Source organism: Centruroides sculpturatus, unplaced genomic scaffold (assembly GCF_000671375.1).
Source record: "Centruroides sculpturatus isolate CEXI.00-Female unplaced genomic scaffold, Cexi_2.0 scaffold222, whole genome shotgun sequence".
Lineage (NCBI taxonomy): Eukaryota > Metazoa > Arthropoda > Arachnida > Scorpiones > Buthidae > Centruroides > Centruroides sculpturatus.
This window is the reverse complement of record NW_019384483.1, coordinates 347,415-366,310: the sequence shown is the minus strand read 5'-3', so window position 1 is coordinate 366,310 and position 18,896 is coordinate 347,415. Positions and strand designations below refer to the sequence as shown.

The following is an 18,896-nucleotide window of genomic DNA, read 5'->3' as shown; positions in this document are numbered from 1 at the left end:
ATCATGTAATCTGCTCCTGTATATTTCAATCTTTTCTGCGCAAATCGCCAAAGTTGGTGAATGTACTGGTTTAATAATACTTGCTTCGTCCCATTTGACGATTGAGCCCTCAACTTGCGCCATTTGCGATAGTATTGTGGCGTTAGATCCCTTACTGACATTGTATTTGTGTTCTTTTAATCTGACTCCTAAACTTCTATTAGTGACACCAATATAATTTTTATTGATGTCTAGTTCACGATTTTCATATGGAATCTTGTATACACCTGCTCTTTTTTCTTTATCTATGCTGTCTTTGTCATTCCTTAATAATCTGTACAGATTAGGAGCTCTCTTGAAAATTAACCTTGACTCTTTGTGGGCTGAGATTTCCTTCATGATGTCTTTTCTCTTTCTATCATACGTGAACTTTGTGATTTTGCCGAAATCGCCGTTTTGCGTTTTAGTTTTATTTGTTTTGTATTTTCTGATCAATGTTGTTATCATATCTTCTCTGTACCCTAGAGATCTGGCAATACTTAATATTCTATTAATTTCTTTCTGCCTATCCAACACACTACTGCAATAGAGAAAGGCCTTTGGATAAGTGCACGGAAGGCAGCCATTTTGTATTGGTAGGGATCATTAGAATGGGACGGAATGTACAGGCTATGCGTCGGTTTTACGTACACATTAGTTGTCAAACGCCCTTCTTTAAATTCAATGTCAATATCTAAAAAATGTATCCGTGAAGCACATTTTTGTTCAATCTTCAACATGAGACCATCATCGTTGCTGTTTATCATGTTGATAAACTCATCAATTTTTTGTTCATTCTTCCAAATTACCAAGACATCGTCCACATATCTTTTAAAATATACAATGTTTCCAACCTTCTCAATACAAGCTCACATAAAAGTCCTGACATGGGACTTCCCATAGGGACTCCTCTTCTTTGTCTGTACCGACGGGCATTAAATGCGAAAAAAGATTGATAACAAATAAGGTTAGCTAGTTCGATCAAATCATTATTGTAACACGCTAAATTTGGGTTCATGCTGTGCATGAAGTCTAAAAGTGCTACTCTGCATGATTCAATTTTTATAGATGGATATAAACTTTCATAGTCCATCACTGTTCCAATTTCATCTTCCATTAAAATTAGATCTTGTATCTCATTAACCACTTCTCTTGGATCATGTGCCACATGTACATACATTATTCTCTAAGTGCGAGGTGAGAAACTTATGTAATCTCTTTTCAAGAATAAATGTTGGTCCTCTGCACCTTTCCACTACCGGTCTCATTTCTTTACCCTCTTTATGGGTCTTGGCAAAAGCAAACAATCTAGGCATACCTGGCCTGGGATTTCGACAATTTTTGAGGAAAGGTAATGCATTACTCAGCTTAGCCTTTTCAAGCTTCTTAANGTGCGAGGTGAGAAACTTATGTAATCTCTTTTCAAGAATAAATGTTGGTCCTCTGCACCTTTCCACTACCGGTCTCATTTCTTTACCCTCTTTATGGGTCTTGGCAAAAGCAAACAATCTAGGCATACCTGGCCTGGGATTTCGACAATTTTTGAGGAAAGGTAATGCATTACTCAGCTTAGCCTTTTCAAGCTTCTTTTTAAATTAAAGCGTTAAATTTAAAAAGAATAATTAGGCTAAAACTCTGGCCTTCACACTGAAACTAAAACTAAATGAAAAACATAATTAATTAATTAATTAAAATTAAAATCAAATCAATTGAAACATAATATTTCATGAATGTGTGTGGATAAAGTACTTTTTCGTCTTGATTGATTCGGTTATATTTCAAACGTCAGAGTTCAGTCTCTATTTACAGCACTTTTTTCGAAAGTATAGTTTCTGTTCGGATGGCGTTGAAGGAACATTTTGTTTTTAATATAGGCCTATATATATATATTTATACTAAATATCTACCTTTCGTAAAGCTGCGATCGTTCCCGTTACAAATTCAAGCTTTGTATCGGATTCAACTCCTTGTTCTTTCCAGTACCTGAATTTTTTTTCCACGTAACTATAATAATTAAAACAAAATACATGAAAATCGAAATGAATGAATTCATAAAATTCCATTTCTTAATTTCTAAATAAAACATGTTTTATATATCATTATATATGTAGGAATAGTTATTGAGATAGAGAAATAGAAATGACAATAATCCAGCGTTCGTAACCGTCGTAACCGTCTTGATAGAATGATAATATTCTCGTCTTCGTAACGTCTTTTTGTCCTTTCTCACTTTCGCGTCGTCACCAACTGTCGTCTTTTTTACTTCTTCCCTTACTTGACTCTCTCACCTCTTTCTCACTTCTCCCTTTCTTGACTCTCCCTCGTTCTCCTCGCCTCCCCCCGCAACCCCTCGTAAATTTATTGCCTTAATGGTTTAGGAATGTTACTCGTCTAAACCCCACATATATAATTTTATGCAAGTACACAGGCAGTTTATTTACATCCTGTTAACAAATAATTCCTATAAAATTAAAACATACGAAAGAATCAAATTATTTGTTGAATAATTTAATTAATATTATAAATAATAGTAATGTAATTAAATTATAAATAATTGGTATATATTAGAACATACAGAGTACTAAAATATATTTGATATACATTACTTTATCTGAAAATAAATAAAATATTCTTATCTTCGTTTAATCTCTAGATCGTAATCCAAATTAAATATTTAAGTGATTTACGTAATTATAATAATCATGAAAGATTTAATGGACAGTATTATTTTCTGAAATAAGACATTTATTGTTTTTAATTCTACAGCACTTTTTCCTATTAAAGTGAAAAGCANTTTGAATTTGGAATACGAGTCTATTAATTTAAATTTTCTATATTATAGCAGAGGAAGTGTAGAAAAAATGGAAGGTACAAAGGGATAGATAGCCTATATGAGAGGAAAAAATTAATAAAATTAGTACTGTTGGTGGCAGTGGTGTTTTCTATTCGGCCAGAATTTTTACGTATGTGTGTTCTGGCATAAAAGCGTAAAACAGAAACTGAACTGAAAGCTGATTTCTGATTCAGTTTTCTGCCACACAATTTTACGCATGTGTGTTCCTGGCCTAAGCCTAGAAGCCTAACAATGGCGTTTGATACGTCGAGCATGATTCCACTGACGTTTCAAACGCCATTGTCAAACTTCTAGGCTTACAGGAAGGCGGCGCTAAACGTCCGACGTACACGTTTTCGCGATGAAAACGTCGGCCGCAACCTCTCTAATGTCTTCATTACTTTGCTTAATAAATAAAAAACAAGACAGAGGCTTGATAGTGTTTATGATTGCAATGCCTTTTTAAAACTACACAAATTTTTAAAATTAAATTATTCTTAAAATATAATTAGTAAATAGTAGGATGTTTTTAAAGAAAAGAGATATCATTCTATTATATTTAAATCTATTTTCAACGAGTTAACAATTATTTTAAAGTCTTATTTAACTTTATATAAATTAAATATTTTTTATCTACTAGATAACTATGTTTATTATTTTATGTTTATTAATTTCGCAATTTTAATCCGTTTCCGATTCTATTTCCTAAAAATTAGCTTTTTAGTATTTTCAATTCATTTCCGGTTCAATTCAATTACTAACACATAACAATAAGAAGGAAAAGAACTGAATTACTGAAGAAAGTGCAAGAAAAGTCGGTGCTGTATAAATAAAATATTTAAAATTTTTAAGTGAATATTATTAAGTTAATTCTGAGAAATATGGAAAGAGTTCAGCCTTTCGTACCTTACATATGTAACCATCTCAAACCGACGTTACTAGTTAATGCTAATAATTATAATAATTTAATATTTAATAAATAATTTACATTACTTACTAAATATTAAATTATTGTATACTGGCACAATGAAGTGACTTCTTAACCAACACTTGGCAAGTTTTCCATCTTTATTTACTTATTAAATTATTGTAATTATTAAATTTAGTAAGAGATGGCGCCCAACGTTTACCTCTAGTAACAAATTATTTAAAATTTAATTATTAATGTAGCCGAAAACTGCCCGATGCATTATGGTATCGTTTTGCAATTAGTTTCGTACCTTCCTTATAATTTATGAAGAGATTTTATATATTTTAAAAGTGTAACTGTAAAAAGAATTTACTTTTTTCATTCTAATATCTTCAAACTTCATGAAATTTTTGTGCTATTTGAAATAGATATTTACATTTTGATCTTTTATTTTCAATTTTTTACGTATTATGTATGTGCTATAGTTTAAAACTTAATTAAATTAAAACGTAGGCTACAATAAATAGCAATTGTATCATCTCTTAATCGAATTTTTACAAATGTTTTATTGTGAAAAATTTTATTTTATATTCGAATGTTTGAACTGTTCAATTTAAACAAAAAATGCCGTCATCTATTTAAATCAGGGCTGTGAAGTCGGAGTCGGAGTCGTGGAGTTTTGGTGTTTTAGCCGGAGTCGGAGTCGGAGTCGGATTGGTAAGGAAAAGTCGGAGTTGGAGTCGGTAGATTTTTACGCGACTCCACAGCCCTGATTTAAATAGACTAGTCCAAACATTCTGTCCGTCATTTTCACCTCATTACAAGAATAGTTTTTATAACTATTTTTATCTTCTTTTTTTAAAATCTTTCATGCAAAAATAAAAAATAAAAAAATGTCTCCTGTTTAATGTAATGAGAAACAATGTAAGTAATTTTAAATTTATTAAAGAAATCTTAATAAATGTATAAAACATTTTAAAACAATTTTTACAACCTTTCCAAAAAAAGTCGTCTGTGTCCGATGATTTTCGACGTTTAACCAGATACTTTTTACGGTTATTTTACGGTTAAATTCTACAATTTTAATGAAATGAACAATTTTAAATTCCAGCCACCTAATAGAAAAGTATATAATTTTTGTGACAAATATTACATCGTTTTTATTTTATAAAAGGAATAAAGCTCATATTTAGATTTTCACAGTATATATGTTCCACAAAAGGGATGCGGGAAAGATGAAAAGGATGACTTCTGAGTGGAATTAGATGAAATGGTAATGAAAGAGTAAGAGGTTGATCATTGGTGTGATGTAAATGGACATGTGAGAACATGAAAAATAGAGCAAGATTAATGCAATGCGGATGGAGTATAGGCGATGAAGAGATAGAAAGAAGGATAGAATATTGGAATACGCAGTAGCGTTTTTCTTAGCAGTAGTCAACACTTACTTCAAAAAGGAGAATCGGCTTATAATATGTTGTACAAGAGTGGGGATAGGATATGACGGATTGACTACTCTATGTAGCTTGAAATAGTTTAGACATGTAAAAAGAAGTGAGGATTATGTTGGAAAGAGAATTGGCACATTGGGAATGATAGGAGGAGGAAGCTGGAAAGACCGAAGCTGACAAGTTAGCAGAGGATTTGAAAGAGAGATGATACCCTAAATAGATAAGAGTGGAGATGACAGATTAAAGATGAGAATGCTGGCCCTATATAAACATCGAAAAAACAAAGACAGAAAAAAAAGAAACAGGCATTGTTTTAAATCTCACAAACGCATAATAATTACGTAAATGTGAAAAAAGCCATGTATAGGCCATATATTTTAATTATAAATAAATATTAATGAATTAACTAAGTTCTAATTTAATAAAACATTTAAGAAAATAGAGCATGCGCGTATCTATCATTTTCCTGATTGATTATTATATCGAAGTTCTATGATTAGAAAAGACCTTCAAACTGTCTTTTTACAATCTCTGAATTGCGTCATCTTGTTATCAGATATCGAATTATATTCAGTGATAGTAATGTTAAACAGCTTTTATCTACAATTAAAACAGATATTTACCTTTTAACTTTTTTTAATCGCTAAAATAGATTATCAACAATCGTCATATCGCATAGAACGAAACAAATATTCATTTATACTTTTTAAAATTTTAAATATTTGAAACTTTTCTAAACAGAATAAAAATAAATATAAAGTAACACAGTCAAATATTTTCATTTTCAGAAACTGGATATTTTATATTAAAATTAAAAAATACAGTAGAGCGTCGTTTATCCGAAGGTCGGTTATCCGAAAGAATTCCAGTCGACAAATTTAAATTTTCGCCAGTGCTGTGGCGCTGTAATCTTTGGCTATGTCTTCGGCTACTCAAATATTTTAACGTTTTTGATACTAAATTAACTTCTGAAGTATAATTTTTTATTGTTTTTATATTTTTCAATATATTTATTTTGTTTGTACAAAATAAAAAAATAATTTTTAACGATAAATTCAACGCGAAGCGACACGCAACGGAGAAAAATTTCAATACGGAATAAATTAATATATTTTTTCGTACATAATTTGTTATTCGAAAAATAAGTTATCCGAACAACCCCAGTCCCCAATTGATTCGGATAAACGACGCTCTACTGTATATTAATCGTTACTTTGAATTGCAATTGAAGTAACGACAAATACATATTATTGTATCTTTGATTTGTGGATAATTCTGATTTCTAGTAGTACTGAAATTTACAAAAATCATATACAATATAATTATTATTTAATAACTTGCTAATTTAATTTATTAGTAACTATTTAAATAATATTTTAGATCTTACTATACACTATAAAGAATATTGCCTCTTACACTTACATATAAAATAGAATGACAACCATAGAAGCTAGAATAAGCCAATTGGGTAGAGTAAAACCAAATCCGACATCCATGTTGGCTGTTAGAGTTGACTGTAAAACTTTATCAACGTCATTGCTGTTAAGTACGTTCTTCGTTTATTATTACATCACAGTTACATAATGGTCAGTGATTATTATTTCATAAGCTGCAAAAGTATTTCTCGGTTTACAACTTAAGAACACTTTTATTACAATTTATTATGTATTAATCTAACATATTATATTATTATTAATACTATTATTATGAAATCGTCAAAAATATATACTTCATGAAATAAAAAAATATATATTTTGCTCTGGATAACTCATCTAAATTTTTTATTGATATATGTTTTGTGAAATATGTGTTTAATATTTATAGAGCAATTAATAAATATTTGTCAATAAGAATTTTTCATTAAAAGTAAAAATATTTCAATCTTGAACGAAGTATTTTAAAATGAAAAGTACCGAAGTACTGTACGTGTCCACCAGTGACCAAGCGGTCTACGTACCGTGAACCTGAAAACCATTGTTCGGCAATTAATGACAATCTTTTTTCATTTCGATATTTAATTTCGTCGCCAATACGGTTTAAATACGAACAAATCCATATTTAGAAAATTTATACCGAATTCGAAATTCGTCTTCAGAATAGATTTTTAAGGAATTACGAGTATTTCGACATCATATTACTGTCGCCTTTCGTAACTATCGAAATGAATAATTTTAAATATTTTATTATTAAATATAATTATATATACTATTATTATAATGTATAATAAAGCGTATATGTTTATACTCAGTATTCAAAATATTATGCAATTTATGAAAACATTGACTGAAATTAAATTACTAGAAATATGAATATGCATATTAGGAATGTACAAGACAGGTTTGATATTAAATATATTTCGCAGAATATATATCAGAATTTGAAAAAAACATGAAATTAGGTTAGCTTCAGATACGAAAGTTATTTCTCGTTGCACTAACTCGGAAACATACAAATTCGTATTTTAAAATGCATTCATTCTCTTTCTGAAGGCTTTACATTTTTATATTGCTTGTTTGCGAGCAAAATGCGTGATTCAATTATGCAAAATAAATACAGCAACTATAAAAAGCGTGCTGAAGATTACTTTTAGTTTAATAAATTAAGATAATGAGTCGTTCACGTGAATCTTTCCTAGACTTATTTAAGCAGAAGAAGAAATTCAAATAGATTGTTTTTGTTCTTTTTCATACGATTTATTTTTAATGTTTTTATGAGTTTTTCGAATGTTTGTTTATTATTTTTTTATATCTCATGCAATCATCTTAACTTTAACAATTTTTGGTAAAAATGAAAAATAAAACAAACAAAATTAGATTCATCTGTAACCGCAAAATGATGTATCTGACAATTTATATGACAATGAATTTTAGTGGAGTGGAAACGAATTTTATGCTTTGTGTTTCCACACAGATATTTTCATTCGTTCAAGGACACAAACAGGAAACAGTCATTTGTTATTTATTAGTTATTTTTATGTAACAGTTGATGAAAGTAACACACAAGTTTAGATATGTCCAGCAGATAAATATCGCGATAAAGATCTAGCAATACTTCTCTATCTTTTTACGACGATAGAATCCAAGAAGTCAGTAATAATATCAATATAAAAAATTGTTAATGCTGTATCTCAAAACGGTTGAGTTCTTCACTTAATTTACGCGGTGTTTTTAGTCAGTACGATATATACTAACTACCAGATATATTTGAATGTGTTTTAAACATTTTGTATAAAGATTAGTTATAAATTACAACTTAAAAATGAAGATCGTTTGAATTGTAAAATTAATGGACGTCAGAGTATTATATCAATAACTAGCTTACCCGTCGCGCATTGCTGCGATCTCAGAAGAAACGAAATTCAACAAACTCGTTATGATAAAATTCAATTTACATTTTATCATTTTTATTGAAGCTTATTATTATTATTATTATTCATTTTCATCGGGAAAACATTTCAAAGTGTCGTTTCAATTCTATTTATTTATTGGAGTGCTTGTGGATACACGATATTTTTTTGTTTTTCCGTCTGGAGCGTACACGAATAAATCAGAAGGTTTTCGGACGCGAGCTGGCCACATACAGTTGTACATGCGAGAAGCACGGATTCTCCAAATCTAGCCCACACACTCGCAGCGATTGTCAGAAGTGTGATATTCCCCATTTTTATATATATTTTNTTGGAAAACACCGTTTCCTTTCTGAATAAAATGTATCGCCAATGCGAATTCTCATTCCAAAAGTTCTCTCTCCTATTTTTCCTTCTTCTGGCGTCTGCATAAACATAGCCTTACTTAATTCCTTTCGTGGTTGACAATTCATTCGTCTCGCAAACATCATTAAATCATTAAAAATTTGTAACCATAAACTATAAAACTATAATTTTACATTCTTTATGTTGGTGCTTCTTCTGAATGTTTTGTAAAAAGAAAATTGTTATAATTTTATTATTATTTTTTTAATTTTCCAGCGCTTACTACTTCGTGGATATAAAGCCGGAACACCCCAAGAAGGTTAGATGGTTTAAAGAATTTTATTTTTGTTATTATTTTCTCTGTTGTGTGACAGTTACCAGAAATTTTATTGTCTAAATTAATTATCATATTCGGCAATAAGAGCTTAGATATAACACGTTATAATTATTAAAATAAATTTTTTTCTAGAACGACGATTTAAATTGCTTCTTCGACATCAGATTGGATCGGAACGGATGGAATTTTATAAGAATGGAACCCCGCACACGCATTCAGATTGGATAGGAACGAAATCAGTCAAAATTTCGTCCCCTGAAGCTTCCTTTTTTGCATCAGTTCATTGCAAACACGTGATTGTTTCTGTTTGCTGGAAATATTCCGTTCCAGATTGACTGTGTTTTGCATATATTCAAAATAATTATAGACAAAAAGTTAATAAATTGAATTCAACAGTACCCAAGTACCCAATAGTTTTGAACATTTCATACATATATTAACATAATACTATCAGGAAAAAAATGTGCAAAAAGAAATCTGTGAAATTCTAAATGGAAATCTGAGCAATGTTATTATTACGATAGAAGATTAATTAATGTTTAGAGAAAAAAGTAGATACTGTCTTTCGTTTCAGATAAAAGTTTGTGCAATACTGAGAAAAAATCTTCTTGTCTTTTATATAATATTCTATGTTTAAGTATTAAAATATTGAGATATGGAAGAAAATTATAGAATAACTTTCTTTTATAATTTCTTTATATTATATTATGTAGAACTTCTCACACAAGGACACTATTTGATGAATGAAATAAGCTGTTTTGTACATCGGAAATGCACAGAAAAACCAGAGCAACGTATTGATTTTTATCTTTATAGCAAGTTTTATCTTTCATGTTTTACAATTTTACTAGTTTCACTCCTTTTACTTCTTCGTTCTAAATGTACTTTGTTTCTCCTACAGTCACTTTAAAATATCAGTTTAGTTTAAACAATTTTGTGCAATAAGAACTGAAGAGTGGAAAATGGCCCGAAATGCATTTCCGTTGTACGTACAAAATACCAGTAAAGTGTATTTTTTTATTCACAAAATAGTGTTCTTGTGTGATAAGTTCTACATATAAATTTTGTGCTTACTCCCAAAGAACAAAAGAAAGAACAAGAAGCAATCAAATATTAAAGAAAATTACTTTAGAAATTCAGAATGTCGATTTCAAAACCTAACATAAAACCGCACTGTAAGGAAAACCGGATGCCTCTTTATCATCGTCCGGAATAGGAACCATTTTCATATCACACAACAATAAATATGAAAGGTGCTTCTTTTGAATGTTTTGTAAAAAGAAAATTGTTATAATTTTATTATTATTTTTTTAATTTTCCAGCGCTTACTACTTCGTGGATATAAAGCCGGAACACCCCAAGAAGGTTAGATGGTTTAAAGAATTTTATTTTTGTTATTATTTTCTCTGTTGTGTGACAGTTACCAGAAATTTTATTGTCTAAATTAATTATCATATTCGGCAATAAGAGCTTAGATATAACACGTTATAATTATTAAAATAAATTTTTTTCTAGAACGACGATTTAAATTGCTTCTTCGACATCAGATTGGATCGGAACGGATGGAATTTTATAAGAATGGAACCCCGCACACGCATTCAGATTGGATAGGAACGAAATCAGTCAAAATTTCGTCCCCTGAAGCTTCCTTTTTTGCATCAGTTCATTGCAAACACGTGATTGTTTCTGTTTGCTGGAAATATTCCGTTCCAGATTGACTGTGTTTTGCATATATTCAAAATAATTATAGACAAAAAGTTAATAAATTGAATTCAACAGTACCCAAGTACCCAATAGTTTTGAACATTTCATACATATATTAACATGATACTATCAGGAAAAAAATGTGCAAAAAGAAATCTGTGAAATTCTAAATGGAAATCTGAGCAATGTTATTATTACGATAGAAGATTAATTAATGTTTAGAGAAAAAAGTAGATACTGTCTTTCGTTTCAGATAAAAGTTTGTGCAATACTGAGAAAAAATCTTCTTGTCTTTTATATAATATTCTATGTTTAAGTATTAAAATATTGAGATATGGAAGAAAATTATAGAATAACTTTCTTTTATAATTTCTTTATATTATATTATGTAGAACTTCTCACACAAGGACACTATTTGATGAATGAAATAAGCTGTTTTGTACATCGGAAATGCACAGAAAAACCAGAGCAACGTATTGATTTTTATCTTTATAGCAAGTTTTATCTTTCATGTTTTACAATTTTACTAGTTTCACTCCTTTTACTTCTTCGTTCTAAATGTACTTTTTTCTCTTACAGTCACTTTAAAATATCAGTTTAGTTTAAACAATTTTGTGCAATAAGAACTGAAGAGTGGAAAATGGCCCGAAATGCATTTCCGTTGTACGTACAAAATACCAGTAAAGTGTATTTTTTTATTCACAAAATAGTGTTCTTGTGTGATAAGTTCTACATATAAATTTTGTGCTTACTCCCAAAGAACAAAAGAAAGAACAAGAAGCAATCAAATATTAAAGAAAATTACTTTAGAAATTCAGAATGTCGATTTCAAAACCTAACATAAAACCGCACTGTAAGGAAAACCGGATGCCTCTTTATCATCGTCCGGAATAGGAACCATTTTCATATCACACAACAATAAATATGAAATAAATTAGAAAAGTATTAAATAAATATATAAATTTCTTCAAAGTATATACAAATTTCGACAAAGTTTAAACTAAAATGTGTTCTAAGTACCTGAAATTTTATGGATTAAATATTCATCGCGATAGACAAATAATGGCGGCACTTCCAGACTCATATTTAATTGGCAGAATATATATATCACGTGTCTCAGTTGACATTCTGATTACGAGTGGTTATTTCCGGAATTTTTCGATGCTTATTCCTTTGTATATTTAGATACAAGTATAAAATGCTCGGTTTAAACTTTCACTTGACAATTATTGAGATTTTTCGAAGGCACGCATCACAATGCCATGAATATAACCCAAATTTATTCATGCAAACTTGCCATAAGTTAAATTCGAGTAAATAATTTAGTTTTGATTTTATAAATTATGAATTGTCTTAAAGTAAGTGTCTCATTCTGAATATAACAACTAAGAAATAATTCTATGCCCAAACAATTCATAAAATGAATTTATTTTCATTATACATCTGATAAAAAGTGCTCTTCATTATTAAATTAAAATTTATAATTCGTAAAATGTATTAAATAATTACCTTATAAAGATATAAAATTTTATATGTGTAGATTATTATTCTCAATTAATTTATTAGAAAAATTATGTGCACAGTTATTGTCTTTTTTAAATTACAAAAATAGTTGTTCTCTCACTGTAGGAATTTTGTCAAGCAAATTAATGAAACCGAGTCCTCTTTTCAGTTTTCAAAATTAGCTCCTTCACTTGTAAACCTTGTCCATAATAATATTGCAACGGTCTCTGTAAAAAAAAAAAAAAAACAAAAAAATTATAAATTACGTTATTAAATAACAAAAGAAAAATAGTTACAAAGTAAAATTTTAATAGTTCATTAATTTTCCTATTGTTTGTTGGGTGTAACAAATTTCACTTTGGTGATAGTCAAGCCTCTGTTTTCGGACATAATTCATTTTGAAAAGTTGTTCGAAAACCGATTTGTTCTAAAACCGAAACAAATTTTCCTATAAGAAACAATACAAACTGAATTAATCCGTTCTTCACCCCGAAAATGAACCTTTTTTTACCTTATTCGATATAGCTTTCTAGCAATTCATTTCTAAAAGATGTTCGTTAAAAGTTCTTGCATTTAATTAATACTGTTAAATGTAATGTTGAACGCCAATTGTGTACTGACGAGAAATGATAAAATACATTATAATTAATAATTACTTTTTATTATATAACTTAAATTAAGCGTATTTAAACACGAATTCTTGGATGCCATTTATATTACACGAATGTGAATTAACGCGGTTTTTATGAATTTGATTTAAATTGAACTGCGGCGCGATGTCGGCACCACTAACTTCTGAATTATTAGTCCTGTGGTTGATTGCTCGGGACGACGATTATCTTTAACACAGAGTATAAATATTTGAGCGTCTGTGTCTCTCTAATCCGTGGCCGGCTCTAGCCGAGTAGATAATTCGGCAACAGGTGCAATTACGAGTTTAAAATTCTGTCTGTGGACCGGTTTGTTCGAAGAGTGAGCCGTTCGAAAATCGAGGTTTGACTGTACATATAATAGTTAAGAATATTATTTTTCCTAATAAATTAATATCATCGATAGAGAAGACAACACTCAGAAATTGCCGACTAAGATTTCACGCAGACTTTAACTACAAAAAATTTCTATATAAAAATAATATTTAGTCAATAAATTATTGGAAAAGTTTCATATTACTAGGATTATTTATAAACCAATGCGTTGCAACATTTTGCATTTATTCAGAGATAACAAAATCTTAAAATAATAAAACTTTGCAGTTTCACTGCCCTTCTTCAAAGGCGATGGAAGGGTGCTTTTACCTATCATTGAACCAAAAGACAACAGAATAAAAAAAAATCAACGACAAATTTTTTTGACTACATAGTAGCAGAATAGCTTTTTCAAGTATATTTGGGTACGATCAGAATGCGGAATAGCCATTGAGAAAGTGAAGAAGATTGGTTATTTATTTTAATGGGTAGAACTGCGCAAGAAAGACATGAGCGATCTGAAAAGGGGCCTTCTGGAAACACTTAAAAAAAAACATATCCCTATTTAGATAGTAGAAACGTGAAGAAAACGAAGAAAACTCCATGCGGTCATCCCGTTGGAGAGTCGCGAACCCTTGTGATACCCGTATTCTAGTGATTTTATTCATTCAGTCACTGTTGGGACAGAATGCAAAATGAGAAAGTAGCCAATGCTTAAAATCAACATTTAATTATATTACAAAATAATCAAGCAACGAGTTGCTTATTTTTCCTGGCAAAGTTTAAAATTTTGGTGTCACTATCTGTTGATATTTTATTTAAAAACTTTTTATATTTTTAATTGTTATAAAATGGCAAAAAGCTTAATTTTGAGGATAGGGATGAGTTTAATTTTAAAAAGTGTAAATGCTAATAACGAGTGAAATTGTTATTAAATATGATCCTACTCGAGATATGACACAAGATCCACCTTCATCTCTCCAACTCGTCGACCTTTAACCCCCAAAATTTAACAGCATCAATCTGTCTAATATAACTCCCTGCAAATTTTCAGAAATATTCGATAAAAATTGGAGGAGTTAATCGAGTAAAATCGTTCCACACATACACTCACATTCATGCATACAAAAAAAACCTCCGGATTTATTATTATTATTATTTACATTTCTCGACGATTCAAGGTCTTCTGAGTCAAAAAATGTAAAATCTTGGGGTCATTTTTTGACAGTTTGCTATACTTATCCTCTGTTATAGCCTATATATAACAGAGCCTAAAAGTAAAATTCAAATTGAATCATATTTTTAAGTTGTTACTGTTTTTATTTTTTCATTTTATTATTTTGATATTCATTATAAAAATATTCTAATAATTACAACGTTAACTATCAAAAAAGGATTCAGACTTTTTTATTCGTTTTTTACTTTCATTCAATAATGAAGAATTTTTAAAAATGGCTTATTGTCTTTTTATTTTTGTTTATGAATTTGAAATCATCACCAACTTTACATTCCTCATAGAGTGAGTATACATTGAACTGAATGAGTGTACGCATTTCAGTACAGTAGAAAACTTTTTAATTTTATTCGGAATATAACTGTTTTGAATAGAGGAACACCATAAAACGATGTAGATACATTAAATAGATTTTAATTTTTCAACGAAATGAAGTGATCATCGTTTACTTTAATACAGTAAGACCACGCTTAATGCTGCCTCGCTTAGCGCTGATTCGATGTAGGTCTGCTCGTAACCTGAAAAAATCTCAAAATTTACGCTGATTTAAATTATCGTGGCATTTCATTATTCGTACTGGTATAAAATAAGATTATTTACGAACAGAATCAATCAGAAAAAGGGACAAAAAGGTATACTTTCTTTAAATCTATGTTTGTTTGGTGCAATTTTGGGAAAATATAACATCACGGATGCCATAGGCAATATCGGCTTGGCAAGAATTAACTGATAAATTCACGAACGAAGTGTGGAAGAAGTTATGGCTGAATGTATCCAAGAATTTTCAACGAGAAGAGCCTATCGCTGTATCGTTGAGTTGACCAAACGCAACCTAATCAATACAGCAGGACTAGGAGATGTAGACAAGCAGGATATTGAGAAGTTACAGCAGGTTTCTAATGAGAGTCTTACAAATGACGACCTTCAAGAACTGGCAGAACAAAGAATTCATGTAGAACTAAAAATAGAGATTCTGAAAACGAAGAACCCAAAGAACTTGTTACAGATTTCCTTAGTAAAAGTTTGGTAACGATAATCGAAATTATTGATCAAATTGTAGCGAATGATCTAGATCAGGGGTGTCCAACCCGCGGCCCGCGGGCCGCATGCGGCCCAAAGCAAGTTCAAGTGCGGCCCAATAAACGTGTAAACAAAACCGACAAATGTTTTAATTTTTTATTATTTATTTATTTCAACGGCATAAACTCAAAAAAAAGTTTCACAAAGCCGTAAACCTTTATTCATATTTTATTTTTGAGTGGAAAGAAAATATTTTCAAATATTTGGAAATGTGTGAATGCGGAAGGATTACTAAATAAAGCAGGAGTTGTGACTCAAAGGATTATAGACCCAAATTTGGGAAAGGGAGGGAAAGATGAGAAAGGACAAAAGATGTAGTAGTGAGAAACGTTAAATAGATCTTCTGTTAAACAAATATAGATCCGTAATTTTTCAACCTTTTTCACTTCTTTATCTTTTGTCCTTTGCCTCTTTTTCCCCGCACTTGGGTCTATAATCCTTTGATTCACAACTCCAGCTTTATTTAGTATTTCTTCCAACGTTGCAAGATTTGGCTACATCGGGCCAAATGTGGCTACTTTTTTTGCTTGACGTAAAAAATATCATTTGGCGCTTTGGCTACTTTTTCGGCTAATATTATTTATAATTACATTAATTGAATAAAAATGCACTTTAAAATGGTGTTTCGTCGCTTTTTATTAATTATAGACCCAAATAAAACAAATATTTGTGTTTTTCAAATGAATTTTCTTTAGTCTCTTTTATAATAAATGGATTTATCTATTTCTAAGTAAAAATTGAGTGTCTGTAGAAGTAATTTTTTAAAATATCCTTTTTTCTTGATAAAGTTTTAATACTTATTATTATAATCTAGACATGTTAGTTTTTAAATATACTTGTATATTGGGCCACAAGTATATATTATATATACTTGTGGCCCAATTTGCTTAAGAAAACAAAAAAGCGACTAATGAAACTTCACAACTTTATTGCAAAAAAAGAATTTCAGAAAAGTCAGGACCTTCGTCACAAAAAATGAACTTTATATTTGTGTGTGCATATGTTTATGTGTTATTTAAAATATTCATATAATCTAGACATGTTAGTTTTTAAATATACTTGTATATTGGGCCACAAGTATATATTATATATACTTGTGGCCCAATTTGCTTAAGAAAACAAAAAAGCGACTAATGAAACTTCACAACTTTATTGCAAAAAAAGAATTTCAGAAAAGTCAGGACCTTCGTCACAAAAAATGAACTTTATATTTGTGTGTGCATATGTTTATGTGTTATTTAAAATATTCATATATATTTAACATTTCCATATTTACTCTATGTTAAAATGATCTCATTTAACGCTGTTTCGTTTAGCGCTTTGTCGTTTAGGAACGCATCCACCGCGATAAGCGGGATCTCACTGTATTTTTACTTTCTCGGCTCTGTTAGATATAATAGAGGTAAAACTATGATAATCGGGCAAAACATGATACCCCAGATTTTTACATTTTTTAGACTCGAGCCATTGAAACGTGGAGAAGTTCAAAATAATTCGGAGTTTTTACTCTATGTATGAGTTAGTATGTGTGTGGAACGAATTTGTTCACCATCTTTACAGCTTTATAACTCCTGAGCCTTTTGTCAAAAATTTCCAAAATTTCGCATGGAGGTTTGTATATTAGAAGTATTGATACTATTAAATGTTGGATAAAGGTCGATGCTGCGAGGAGATGAAGGGGGAGTGTGTCATATCTTCAGTAGGAACAGACTTTACGACGAATTTACTCGTTATTAGCATTTACAATTTTTTTCCCTATAAAACTCATCTCTACCCTGAAAATTAAGCTCTTTGCCATTTTATAATAATTAAAAATATAAAAAGTTTTTAAATAAAATATCATAACAGATGGCACCACACGGAGTTTTAATGTTGCTGGGAAAGTTAAGCAAGTAGTTGCTGAATTTTTTAAAGTTCATCTCAGTCAGGCATTTAAATTGATAGGATTTTAATAAGTATTGATTTACTAATAAATTTATCAAAATATGTACTTTTCTATTATATATTGCATTTGGAAATTTTATTATTTTCAGTTTTCTGTATTGAAATTAAATAGAATCGCACGAAATTTTTGACTTGAACATATTTCTTCCAATAAATTATATAAACGTATTAAAATTATTACAATTTGTCATTTAAAAAATATATTTACCCGTGTTTCTTCTGTGGCAACTAGTTTGACATCACGTAGCATATAAACTGTGCAAATTTTCATTACCATAGTGATAAATCTCATGCCAATACAGTTACGTGGACCTTCGCCAAAAGGCAAAAATGTATATGGTTTAATGGATTCTCTATTTTCCGGTAAAAATCTGTAAATAGATCGGGTTAAAACAATCCATAATTCAAATTTAAAATGTTTTGCTGGAAATCTAAATTAAATTTGAATTTAAAAAATATATATATTTACCTTTCGGGTTTAAATTTTTCTGGTTCTGGAAAATATTCCGGATCGTGATGAATACCATGTGTCGGAATTATGACGTTATTTCCTTTTTTTATTGTTATACCTGTATCAGCTAATTCATAATCTTCAGAAGCTGTTCTTTGTAACCTAATTTTAAACGAATTTATTCTTTAATACAGTAGATATACTACAGGCTAATTATTAAATAAAAATATTGTACTTACATTATACCTGGATTTTGTATTCTCAACGTTTCGTTTAATACCGCATCGAGATAAACCATTTTACTAACAATATCGAAATCTACGTCACCCTAAAATGTAAAATTTAATTAACCTTTCATAAGAAAATTTAATACAATAAGAATTTTTTATTATAAAATATGTTTAATTCAAGTTTAATTTAAATAATTAGATATTATTATTATTACCTTTATATAAAAGCAGCATGTTATCCCGGCGTTGCCCGGGTTTATTAGAGAAAAATTTTAAGAATATAAAATTAATTTTACGAAAATGCTGTACAGTCGACCCCCCTATAATTACGGTCCCTATAATTTCGATTCCTATAAAACTACGAAAAAATATACGTATTTTGGAAATGTTGAGTCGGATTAGTGTAGAATCGATTAATTTTATGGAAGAAAACCTTTCAATCAGCCGTAGTCCGTAAACTTGACACGTGTCGGGCTGTGATTGGAACGACTTGTAAGAAATCGGATTCCTAATAAATTGGAACGTATCTATATCTTATAGGGGGG

At 29.8% G+C, this 18,896-nt stretch overlaps 1 protein-coding gene across 1 annotated transcript in view; it reads right to left on the bottom strand.

Annotated features, from left to right (window-relative positions):
- LOC111621507 overlaps nucleotides 1-18,896 on the bottom strand; it is a 55,595-nt gene that overhangs the window by 13,123 nt on the left and 23,576 nt on the right. Inside the window, exons 13-15 of the mRNA XM_023363662.1 lie at nucleotides 17,879-18,041; nucleotides 6,635-6,765; nucleotides 1,926-2,022 (exon numbers count right to left, since the gene is read on the bottom strand). Of these exons, the coding sequence (XP_023219430.1) occupies nucleotides 1,926-2,022; nucleotides 6,635-6,765; nucleotides 17,879-18,041 (391 nt within the window). The remainder of the gene's footprint in view (nucleotides 1-1,925; nucleotides 2,023-6,634; nucleotides 6,766-17,878; nucleotides 18,042-18,896) is intronic.